At 33.9% G+C, this 12,150-nt stretch overlaps 1 protein-coding gene across 1 annotated transcript; it reads right to left on the bottom strand.

The window, feature by feature from the left end:
- Positions 1-2,399: 2,399 nt before the first annotated feature.
- On the bottom strand, positions 2,400-11,828 carry LOC106662896. Its single transcript, XM_014387337.2, has 10 exons — positions 11,669-11,828; positions 11,431-11,574; positions 8,870-9,091; positions 7,163-7,267; positions 7,009-7,071; positions 6,695-6,946; positions 6,589-6,627; positions 6,177-6,513; positions 5,920-6,095; positions 2,400-2,928 (listed from the first exon to the last, which is right to left on the bottom strand). The coding sequence occupies exons 1-10, from the start codon at positions 11,714-11,716 to the stop codon at positions 2,626-2,628; spliced, it is 1,689 nt and encodes a 562-aa protein (XP_014242823.1). The 5' UTR covers positions 11,717-11,828; the 3' UTR covers positions 2,400-2,625.
- Positions 11,829-12,150: the final 322 nt, after the last annotated feature.

The following is a 12,150-nucleotide window of genomic DNA, read 5'->3' as shown; positions in this document are numbered from 1 at the left end:
TGCCAACGTTTCTATCTTTATTGAGATCATCTCTAGAAATACTTTTGATTGAATATAAAAAAATATATTTTGCATTGTATAAATTCACTTTTTTCCACATTCTACATGTATTTGTAAAATTTAAACAATGTTTGTAAATCCCAGGCCCCAAAGATCTCAATGAAGATCGAAACGGCATGATAAAGAAAATATTTTTCTGAAACCTACATCACACCAGACCGCATCTCACGATTCTAAATAATTATTCTTAATATTATTGTTTCATAATTTTTTAACAATTTTGTCTTTTGGCCTTTTCATTATTTTAAGTTTCAACAATTTTTTTTAAATGTTTTAATTACAATGTTTTTAATACTCAATAAAACCTTTATTTCAATAACTAAGTTTGTATTTCAAATAACTAATTAGTCCTGACTCCAGGAGGAAAGCACATTTGGGTCAAAAATAATCTTAAATCATCTTACTACATGGATATTTATGCTCATTTGTTAGGTAGTGTTACTATCACAAAAAAATTAATACCCTTACAGACATTCAATGACCACCAGTCTATACTTCTATAGCAAACAAACTAACTTAAATTACTAAGAGCAAATATATGCAAGAAAAGTGTCCCAACTCAAAAAGAGGCAGTTTTTTATAGGTTGTACAGTTGGATTTTTAACGTTTGGTTTTTCACTTAAGTCTTGGACAAACAGAAGATATTGATGGATCATGGCAGTTTTTATTGCCAACAACCGTAATGTCGTGTACTTAATATATACGTCAAAAACTAAACTTCCGTAAACTTGAAAAAGTAAGCATGCAATAATGTACATAGTCCTTCTGTTTCAGTCAGCATGTTGATTTCTCTGCTCAGCTCATCTTCTTAGGTGGTAGATAGAGAGATAGAGGTAGAGGGCAAGACCTATTGTTTCTCAAATCCTGCCTGCTGATAGAGTAGTTCCTTTACCTTCCTTTTTGAGAGATTTATAAATCTCTTAGCTTGTCTGGATCGTATGAACAATTTTTTACCTGTTTAGACCAAAGTGAACTGAAGAAGAGAAGAATTTGAGAAACGAAACATTATGCATTAGAAAGGTACATTGAAACAGAGTCCCGCGGGTAATCACGGATAAAAGCTAGTCAATATATAAAATTTTTCTTTTTATGTAAGGTCTAGGCTGAGATGAAAAAATGTCACGAATGGGATTCAAACCCACGGCCTTCGGCTCAACACACCGCTGTTCTAACCACTTGAGCTATTGTGACTTCTATCTATGTGGACACCAACTCCCAATCTCAACCAAGACTTTAAATAAAAAGAATAATTAATTGAAACAAGTAATTTGGTCAATTAGACCACTAAACATAACTGGATTAAAATAATTCTTTCAGTACTGATTTTCTATGGACAATATGTGAGCTATTAGCAAAATTATAGTAGATGTATGTATATGCGCCTAGCGTTACAAATAAATTATTAAAATTCAACTTCTTAAGATAAGTTTTCTTTCAAAAATGGCTATTTCACTGTTGACAGTACCTTTAGTACAGACAGCAGTTGGGTGGAGAACAAAAGGCCAGCCTGTGTGCTGACTGTCCTAAGACCCTAATAATATAATTACCTAATAATAAATTAAATAAAGATTCTAAAAAACTGATTTTGTTTTACATTACCATATCAGTCTACAGTCTAATCTTACAAAGAAGATAATTCTATGAATAAATAAATTTGAAAAAAGAAGGGTTTAAAAACAAACAAGAAGTTTTATAATTTAAAAAAATATAATATCAACCTGAAGTTGTTCTCAATACAAATTTAATAACTATATTTATAGCGTGTCTCTTTTCTTTTGGGCCCAACCCTGAATCCGAGAACCAAAAACAAGGTCCCAGATCAGGTTTTTCATGATCAGATCCGACTACGTTAATTTAATCTATTGATCACGCACCTTTTTTTGATAAATTAATTTCCAATATTCAATACAAACCGAAATAGATACAAGATCAAAATATTAGGAAAATTTAAAATCTTTTATTATAATTTATTTCAAAATAAATTGTAAAATATTTATTGTGTAATGTGGGGCATGGCGGTACATTTAAGTTTAAGTCCTCAGAGCTATCGCTATGCCCTTTCTGTCCTCTGTGGGTTCAAAATGTTGGTCAAAAATTAATAATAATAATAATTTCCTTTACTTTTACTATTCTTTATAAAATGAGAATTAAATTTGATTTTAAAATTGATGTTTGTAGATTTTGAAATAGGTTTTAATATAAAATAAAAAGATTCTTTAAATTAAAAATAATGAATAATAGAAGAAATTGTAATTTTATTTCAAAATAAATTGTAATAAAAGCTTTAAATTTTCCTAATATTTTGGTTTGTATTGAATATTGGAAATTCATATATCAAAAAAGGGTGCCTGATCGATAGAATAAATTATTGTAATCAGGTACGATCGTAAAAACCTCTGGGACCTTGTTTTCGGTTTTCCGAATTCAGGGTTGGACCAAAAAGAAAACAGTCACGCTATATGTACATTAATTTCTGTATTGTGGTATAACAGTGCATTGATTTAAAATTATTTCTCAATTGAAAATGTATAAAAATAAAAAATATATAATGCTATAAATAAAGCACTATGTACGCAATTTTTTTCTCTTTTTTTGTGGTTGAAGTTCATCACAATCGGTGTCTTTTTTCTGTTTTGTACCATCGATATCTTCATCCAACATTACATCTAACTCTTCTTCGGAATCTGAGAAATCGTGCTTTTTCGATTTGCTGTCTTCACTCTTTTCATCTTCCTCAGACTCCTCCGTGTCTGACATAGCACTATCTTCACTCTCATCGTCGCTTTTAGCTGGTTGGTCCTTCCTGTTATTTCCTTTCTGTTTTGTAGCACTTTTTTCAGCTTGTTTTTTCGCATAAAAGTCTATAATCTTTAACAATGACAAAAAAAAATTGTAAAGTGTATAAAATTTAAAAATAACCACATTCAAATTTATTTCAATTTATTATTTGCTTTAATGGGGGCAAACCATATTGCAGGGGATGACTTTAATAATAAAACATATGATATGAGGCTTCCATAATTAGAAATTATCTCCAGCCTCGTCCCTATTATAGTGGATTTTTTTTTTTTTTTTTTTTTTTACCTTATGATCTATGCATATTAACCATGGTGACGAATTCTTATATCTGTGTTCATATTGGGGGGGGGGGTTATCGTGAAAAAAAGGCCAGAGGCGACAGTGGGAATCGAACCCACGACCACGGCGTTTATGAGCCGAGAGTCTTTCACGCTAACCACTTGGATACCGCGGTCCCCAATTCACGACGTTTAGGCTACCCATAAAAAATAAATGTGATGTGATGTCACTACAGCTGAATTGACAAGTACACAACTAGCCAACAAATGTAGCTAGTAGCAAAGAGAGGATAATAAAGCAGAAAATAAATAACACTAGACTAGTACAATCCCCCCATTTAACAACTGCTTCATGCCATTAAAGCAAGTTGTCATAGGTTATGGGAACAAACACATTATCTACTTTATAAATATGGTAATACGTGATACCCAAGAGCAACTGATGACGGCCAAAGAGAGGGCTGGAAACAGAGAAAAGAATTTGTCAACATACTACCAATAGCAGTAGGGAACTAATATGTGATTTCTGAGCAGGAGAAGCAGAAATATTTTTTAAAAATGTTCATAAAACATTAAAACTTGTTAAATTCACTAGTTTCGTGGTCCGCTTGACCAATTAATATCTTACAATTAATTAAGGTTTTTAGTTGAGATAAAAAAGTCAATAGCATGAGCGGGATTCGAACCCACGATCTTCGGCTAGATACACCGCTGCTCTACCACTTGAGCTATCGTGACCTCGATCCACTTGGACACAAACTTCCCATCTCAACCCCACCTTTTGAATTTTCCCTCCTTTTTGCCATTTTTCAAATGTCGTGTAATTGTATTTTTTATCTCAACTAAAAACCTTAATTAATTGTAATATATTAATTGGTCAAGAGGACCACGAAATTAGTGAATTTAATGATTTAAAATAAAGTATACTTCACTAAAAACAAAACAAAAAAAAAACCACCATCTAAAATAACCTTTACTTATGACTGTACATCTCTTTACTCAACGTTCTTCACTCTGTGCAGGTTAAAACACTACCAAGAAATTCCCTATCTCCAAGCACCTTTACTATGGATACCAGGAACTGGAGGAGTTCCCTCCTGAGCACCTCAGCTGTACAGCTTATTGTACTTTATCCCATTTCTCGCAACAAAAGTGTGAATTTGATATTCCATCGAAGAAACTCATTTTTGAAGGGGGTTGGGTCCAAATTCAGGGTCGCTGAGATCTGTCCCGCTCCTTCCATTGATGAGTGCCGTGTCAATTTCTTTTAATTGCGGCCACCGGTCCTCTCAGGCATCAGAAAAAGTCCAGAGGCGACGGTGGGGATCAAATCCACAACTGCGGGATCTACTAGCCGACTTGTGAAGAACCATTTTCACGTTGGCGGGGGTTTCAACGGGTTCACTTTTGCAATTCATGTTGAAAGACATGGTTGTAGAATCCCTTCAACCTGATGATGAGCTAAAGGGCTTGAAATCCGGATTGTTGCGAAACAACTTATTGTGAGGAGGAACCATCTTTTTAAAAACGCGTGAACTCCACTCCACTCCATCATTTATAATTTCTCCACAGAAAGTCGTTGCTCGCTCAAAAACACTTTTCTATCCCACTTAATTAAACTTCGACAGGGCGGATGTAGAAAAGTTTGATGAATAAGGATCTTCACAAAAAACGTTCTTGTATCTAAGCCTTATGATTCAATTATTGTAATATTAATATTCAATCATCATAAAAATTATTGTTAGTACTATAATGTCATTTACTTATTCCTCAACATAATTATTATCTTAGGTTTTAGGTTTCATTTGCTTGAAAAAAGGTTTCATTTGCTTGGAAAAATAGTTTCATTTGCTTGGAAGATTTCATTTGACTGAAAAAAAAGTTTCATATGGTTGAAAAATGCTATATATGCCTATGTTGTGAAGATGTTTTCTCAGATGCCAGTGACGGGTTAGTAGTCCTACCACTCCTCTGAATTTAGCCCTCTCCAATTGCAGCAGTGATTTTGCCTGTCTTGGTGAGGGTTGTTTCATCTTAAGCTTACTGTGTCTAGCACTGCTATAGTTTATCCACTTCTCCTTTTGTTTTGTTTGGATCCATTCTGCGATGAAGGATTCTATATTTGTTTGGTTATCCCAAGAATAGGTTCAGGGCCTATGTATGGTCAGGACCAGGCTGTCTGCTTTCTCATTACCCGTAATTCCTCTGTACCCTGACCCAATATATCATCAGGTTGCTGTGTTTCCCCAGGTTTTGGAGATTTTGGTTGCATTCACTGACTAATTTTGATGTGATATTTTTTAAACATTAACATCAAGAATGTTTCCGGGATCATATAGTCAGTCCCCATTTCTAAGAATGGGTGTCTGAAGCTCAGGGAACTTCTCACGATCAAAGAAAGAAAAACATGGTGTATGGAACATGTGAAGTGTGAGCCCATTGTGAATTGCCCAGGTTAACAATGGAGGACAAAATATTGTAAGGAAGCAGTACTCTTGGCTGAATGCATACAATAATCACACTGAAGACTGTAACTATGAAAGAGCACCAAAATAAGAATCAGCCATAAACTAACCAACACTTATGGACCAGGGATGAAAGCTATCAGCCATCGCTGAGATAAAAAGAAAGAGCTTGAAATTAATGAGTATAGATAATGGACAGCATCTTCAAAAGCAGTTTCAAGTTATGCATTTTTTACATAAAAGTAAAACTATATAACAAGCTTGTCAAATAGAGTTATTAAATAAAAAATAAATTGTAAATAGAATTATTTGGCTACCTCGTTTTCTTTCTTTTTCCAAACGTCTTTATTAGAATCGAGTTTGGTTTTTAATATTTGGTCAAACGTAGCAGGGTCTTTTTGTCCTTCAACAATATAACTGACTAATATGTGATAATCATCCAATTGTCTTCTAATTTTTAATTTCTTTCCAAAATCAGTAAAAATTTGTTGCGCTGCAAAACATACAAAATATACATAATTTTTAATTATAAAAAATAAAACAACTTTGATCATGAAAATATTTAAATAATTACCAATCTCATAAGTTTCAGGGGAAGAAAGACTTAGTTTATTTTCTTCATTGACTTTGTTTGTAATTTTTAACACATCTTTAAAATTTGGAAATTTCCTTGTCATATTGTAATATTTCTCTAATGCCCTTTGAACTTGAACTGGCCCTTTGCCAGAGTATGTGAACCTCTGAAGATATTGACGATCAGCATGCGGTGCCTTTTCTTCGAGTCGACATATTTTCTCATAAACCTGACTAGCCTTTGCTCTGTACCTGCCAAGAAGGACATAAGGGTTTTCCATCTCGTCATCTGATTCAACTTCCATCTCTTCCAATTTGTCTATCCTTTTTTTCAATTTCTGCAACAATTTCACTGAATTTTATACAAGAAATATAAATAATTTCAGTTTTTCTAAAGCATACTTTCAACTTACATGAAATAAACTGTACAAAAAGTGTAGTTTTTTATTCACCTAAAGCATATAAATTTGAAATTATCAATATCACAAGAAACAAATAAATAAAAATTAGACAATTTACCAGCAGCTCATCACTTTTCAATTCATTTAGCACTTGTTTTATTTTTTCTATAATTATAAATTTGTCTTCTCTTTCTAAATCTCCGCGTTTAACAATAGCATCAATCTCTTTATTTATTTTTCTCAAGAAATTAATTATTTTTTCACTTTTCATTGTTTCTTTAGAAACTATTGAAGCATATTTTGTGATTTTGTGCTCAATCTTTCTTATTATCTCATCACCTAGGTCTAACTTTTTACAAGAGTCGACAATCTGAAAATTTGAACCAATTGTTTTGAATTAACATGTCAACATTTATGTAAAACAATACTTACATTGTCAAGTAAATTAAAGCCAATTTGGCTTGTATTGATATCAGAAGCATTTTCACACGTTGACTGTTCATCGTCATTAAAAAAAAAAATACATATGTAAATATGTTATTTTAAAATATATATACAGCAAAAGTAGTAAATAAATTTATCTTACTCTGGTTTCAGTTGAAGAACATGGTTCATCTAAATTTTTATCTTCTTTCTTTTTATCATTTGAAACGTCATTACTTGGTCTCAAGTTTAAATGCTTTTTTTCATCCTTAACAATATAGAATGTATTTCATTAAACATAATTTTTATGATAAACTACACTGATGGATAAATTTAATGCACCCCTCAATTTATTTAGTTTAAAATTAAATTAAAAAATTAGTGCAAGTCGCCAGGAGACTGAGTGTAAATCACTGCATAATAGGGAGGGTTCGTCGGCATTTCAGAGATACAGGGCTTCACACTAGAAAGCCAGGACAGGGTCTACCTAGGTCTACAGACGAGAGAGATGATAGATTCATCGGTCATCAGGCTCTACAAAACCGCAGCATTACAGGAAATGAGATAAAAAATTTGATAAGACAAGTCTGAAATGTATTGATTTCATCCAGTACTGTATGAAGAAGACTCAATGAAAATAACCACGGGGTCTGGGAACCCGGCACATGGACCTCTTCTTACTATAGCTCAGAAAATGGCCAGGCCTCAGTTCGCACGGGAACAAATGAATTGGACATAGGACGATTGGGACGAGTTCTCTTTGAGATGAGGTGAGAGTTGGCCTCAAATCTTCAGATGGGTGTAATTTAATATAGAGATGCTCAGGAGAAAGGTAAGCTCCATGCAGTATGGTTCCAGGTGGCATTCCTTGGCGGGTCATTGATGATCTTGGGTGGTGTTTGCTTGGACACCCGCTCCGAATTGGTTGTTGCACAAGGAAGATCTTCACGTATGTACTTATAACACATAATCTAAGAACATGTAGTGCCTACAATGTGCCCACAACAGTGAGAGATTTTTGCTGACAGGCCCCATAGAGCACATATTGTTGATGACTACCTGAATGAGGTTGAAATTGAGTGCTTGGTGTGCCAGTTCGAACTCCAGATATGAACCCAATTGAACACATTTGGGACCAACGTAAGCAACGAGTACGATGGCAAAGCCCAGGATCTAACACCCTAGAAGTGTTGGAACGGCTGTTATTGATGAATGGGAGTATTCCTCTTTTATTTATTTATTTTAAATCACAAATCTTTTTCATGAAATGCAAAGGCATAACGGACATGATTCGTGCCAGAGGTGGAACTACTTGGTATTAAAAAGGAAAAAATGTTTTTTTTCTTCATTTTTATTTGTTTTTAAGTTTTCTTTCTTCATTGTTATTATTTTTTTTTTAAATGTACCTTTTTATACCAAGAATACCAAGTATAAAGGAAACAATTTTTTTTCTTTGTTATTTGTGTAAATTTTCTGCTTTTTTCGTTTTTCTTTACTCAATAATTTTTAAAAAAAATTTTTTTTAAGAATTAGGTAATATTTTCTTTTTAAATATCTTATTTTTACAACTAAAACTAGTTTGTTTTTGTTTGTTTTTATTTGCTTAGCTTTTCACACTGATATGATAGAACGCTTCGGACCTCTCCTAAAACTAGTCAGATATGCAAAATATTAATAAACCTCAATACATTAATATTAAGGGTGGTGCATTTATTTTGTCCATCAATGTATTAACTATTGCTTAATCATTGTGGTAAAAAAATTTAATTACAATCTATAGAAAGAAGACGCAAAATGGTTCAATGTATGTTTTGCAAAACAATATAAAAATGGTCCTAAAAATAAAAAATAAAGTAATAACGAAACTTACCATCTTTAACTCATCTTGAATTTTTTTCATTTCATTTTCATCAATTTTTAATGGATCTTCTGGAATGGGTGACCCTGATTTGTGACTAGGTTCCTCAGTACATTTTAAAATGTTATTTCTTATAATGTTAACAACTTCAATTTTGTCATCACTTTCGGTATCGTCGTCATCAATTATCTGTATGAAATCAACCCTCCTAGGAACTTTTGTAGCAATCTGCCCCTTCAAAGAACAAAGTGTATAACTATTATTGTTTAATATGTATTGAAACATTTATTTACTAATTAGTTATTAACAATCAGCACTTGATAATTATGTATTGTTATATTGTGTGTGTGTGTGTGTGTGTGTGTGCACGTACGTGTGTGTCTTCTGTTTGAATTAGAGTAGTATCAATTAAATCATTCCAAGCACTATGAACTAAAGTAGCACTTTGAACACAGTGAGCCATGGTAAGTATAAGTACCAGCCATTACATTGAATGAACAAAAGCCTGCAAAATTGCTACACTAATAAAGAATAGAATTTGGGGAAATGTGTGTAAACTGGGAAAACGTATGCAATTATTTCATCTTCAAGTTCAAAGAAACACCAGCTGTGTTAGCAGGGGGATTCTGTCTCCTGCTGAGATCAGCTCTGGTTGATCAACATCTAATCAAACTAATACACAAGAGCATCCTGGTTTGGTTATCCAGACGATCTCGGTGCATTTATTAGAGGACAGCACGTCACAAATGAGTCCAATATGCTTTAACATTGTTGAAGTGTGTAATAAACGAGAAGAAAATAATGTCCTGACCCTTGCCTAGTCATTCAGTACATAGGGATAATGAGAAGGCCGACATTAACCAAGTCAATTATGAATACTTCTGGCCCCCTATTTGTAGCCTAGCCAGTTGTTTTTAATGTGCTAAACCAACTATATTTAATGTGTTCCTTTGTGTGGCTAGACACATAAAAAATAGTATGCTTTGAGTTCAAATTCTAGTGGATGAACACCTCAGGGATGAGACACCAGGGAGATTCATAGAAATAATTACTGTAGGACAACTGAAATAAAACTAGGATTCTGGTTTCCTGCCTGGACACTGCCAGATTTATGAACTAGATAGATCATAAGAAACAGTTGCTGATTTTGTCAGAAAGAGGAAGAGACAGAACACAATCTGTGTGTGAGGATATATTCACGAACATTTTGCTGCTTGGTGAGAAAGCACTACTTGGAAACCACTTAGAGCGATGGTTAGAGCAGTGGCGTATTGAGCCGAAGATCGTGGGTTCGAATCTACTCATGATAGCTTTTTCATCTCAACCATGACCTTAGATTAAAAGTATCGTAAGACAGTCCTTAACAGTTGCAGTGGTTAAAATAAGGGAAAAAAATAAAACGACCACAGAAAAAAGGCTGTAAATCAGAAGGGGCAAACACCTGATATGGAACAATGTGTCACCCCACACCAATCTGGGAAACATAACTCTGCAATAATTAAGCAGTTTGTCGAAGGGTGTTACCATGGGATGTTTCCCACAAACCTGGAAAACATAAGTTTCAATAGTTTGATAACTAACATTAAGTTATTTAGTGTTGAAGGGTTGTCACAAGGCCGAAAATATATAGCGATGCTGGACATCATAAATCAGGGTCGTGTCAACCAAGTGTGGGGCACCCATCTTCACCAGTCCACCCGCAGCGTGGGAACTTCCCGATTTTTTACTTTTCTTTCCACCCCTAAAAAAAGGATGATTTGGAAATCAAACATCAGTCTAGTCCTATGGCTCAGACGTTCTAGACTAAAGAAGCAAACCAGTGAATCAAAGACTCACCAGGCAGTGAACTCCAGGAGTCAATCTGGAAGAGAAGCAGCCACACTTCTGGGTCTCAGCCAGCCAGAGCCAGCGAGGATTAGCCATTGCGATTCATTGGATCATGCTAGAGGTCGAGATACAGGATACTGAGGATGCCCCAGATTGTGGCGAGTGTCGTTTTGGATAAGTCCCTTTGTTAACACTCATCCCAGATTTAGAGTTGTGCTTACTTGTTAAATGAATTAAAATTTTGTGTTGATTTGAGTTAAAATAAAAATGGAATTGTGTTAAAATTAAGGTTTAAGAATATGCTCTCTGGTTTATTGAATTCAAAAACCTTACCTTCCCCCGTATAAGAATAAGTAGCAAAGCTCTTACTCTAACTACTCTCCAATCACTTAGAGAAAACGAAGATAGAGTGTTCAAACCATCTTACAGTATAATTAATAAAGTATTGCAAATGATACCTTATATGAACAGGGAGAACCTAGTCACACTAAGTCTAACTGGCAGGTCGTTTAAACCTTGCTAATTATTCAATTGACTGTTTTTATTGGCTGATTTGTAAATATAATTATTTCACAGTAAAGAATTACTTAATGGTTAAAATTTATTTATAATACAAATAGAATGTATACATTTCAAAATGGAGTTTGTAAACATGTTATTCTGTGTATCAATAGCAAGTGAGTTCTTATTATTCATTTTTTATTCTCAACATGTAGTAGTACATAAAAAAAGATCAAAGAACATACTTTTATTTTCAATTTGTTGTTCAAATTGTCATTCTTATTCGTCAATGGTTCTTTCTCTTCCAAAAGAGTGACCTGCGGTGTGAGCAATTTGACATCGATCTCGTTGACACGTTTGGTCCGTTCGAGTTTCTTTTCGCCTACAAACTGGAAAAAATTTCATCGTTTAAGAAGAAAGAAAGGCGGGAATAGAAGAAGTGCGGAGAGCTAATGGGAAATTAGGGAGAGATTTGAAACTGACCTCGATCTCGCTTTCCTCCGAGTCCGAGCTGATGGTGATGCACTCCATGTTCCCAGGACGCGAATATGGATAAATGTAAACAATTGAAAACAAACCTAAACTATCTAATTATGAATAACAACTTACAAAACGGTTACACAGGGTAAGGTGGAAACTTGCCTACTTATGTAACCTAACTTTTATCAGCGATGACAATACATGACGTCACGGTTTGCTTTGGTGAACTACCTGTACCCGACAAAGTTCCATGTGCATATATAACTTTTTTGTAGGTTAATGACAGACAAAAGAATAATATTAAACAATTAAAATATTAAACACTTTTTTTTTAATTCAGCAGGGCCACCTAAAAAGGACACCCTTTGTATATAAAACACTTCATTTTTATATTTCCCTTACATTTGTTGTCCTCCACAATAATTAATTTTTACAATTTTGGGGGTCAAGATTGGGGATTTACAAATCCAATCAGAAAATCCCCA

The sequence above is a fragment of the Cimex lectularius genome, unplaced genomic scaffold (genome assembly GCF_000648675.2).
Source record: "Cimex lectularius strain Harlan isolate CLEC.00 unplaced genomic scaffold, Clec_2.1 scaffold256, whole genome shotgun sequence".
In the NCBI taxonomy this organism is placed as follows: Eukaryota; Metazoa; Arthropoda; class Insecta; order Hemiptera; family Cimicidae; genus Cimex; species Cimex lectularius.
This window is presented reverse-complemented; position numbering and strand designations above follow the sequence as displayed.

Excerpts from the sequence above, each read along its gene's own strand:
- LOC106662896 (XM_014387337.2), bottom strand. The coding sequence starts at position 11,716 with ATGGAGTGCATCACCATCAGCTCGGACTCGGAGGAAAGCGAGATCGAG. Across the intron at positions 6,947-7,008 it reads GCTTTAATTTACTTGACAAT|ATTGTCGACTCTTGTAAAAA; the intron begins GTAAGTATTGTT and ends TCAAATTTTCAG. Across the intron at positions 6,096-6,176 it reads CCCTGAAACTTATGAGATTG|CGCAACAAATTTTTACTGAT; the intron begins GTAATTATTTAA and ends TATGTTTTGCAG.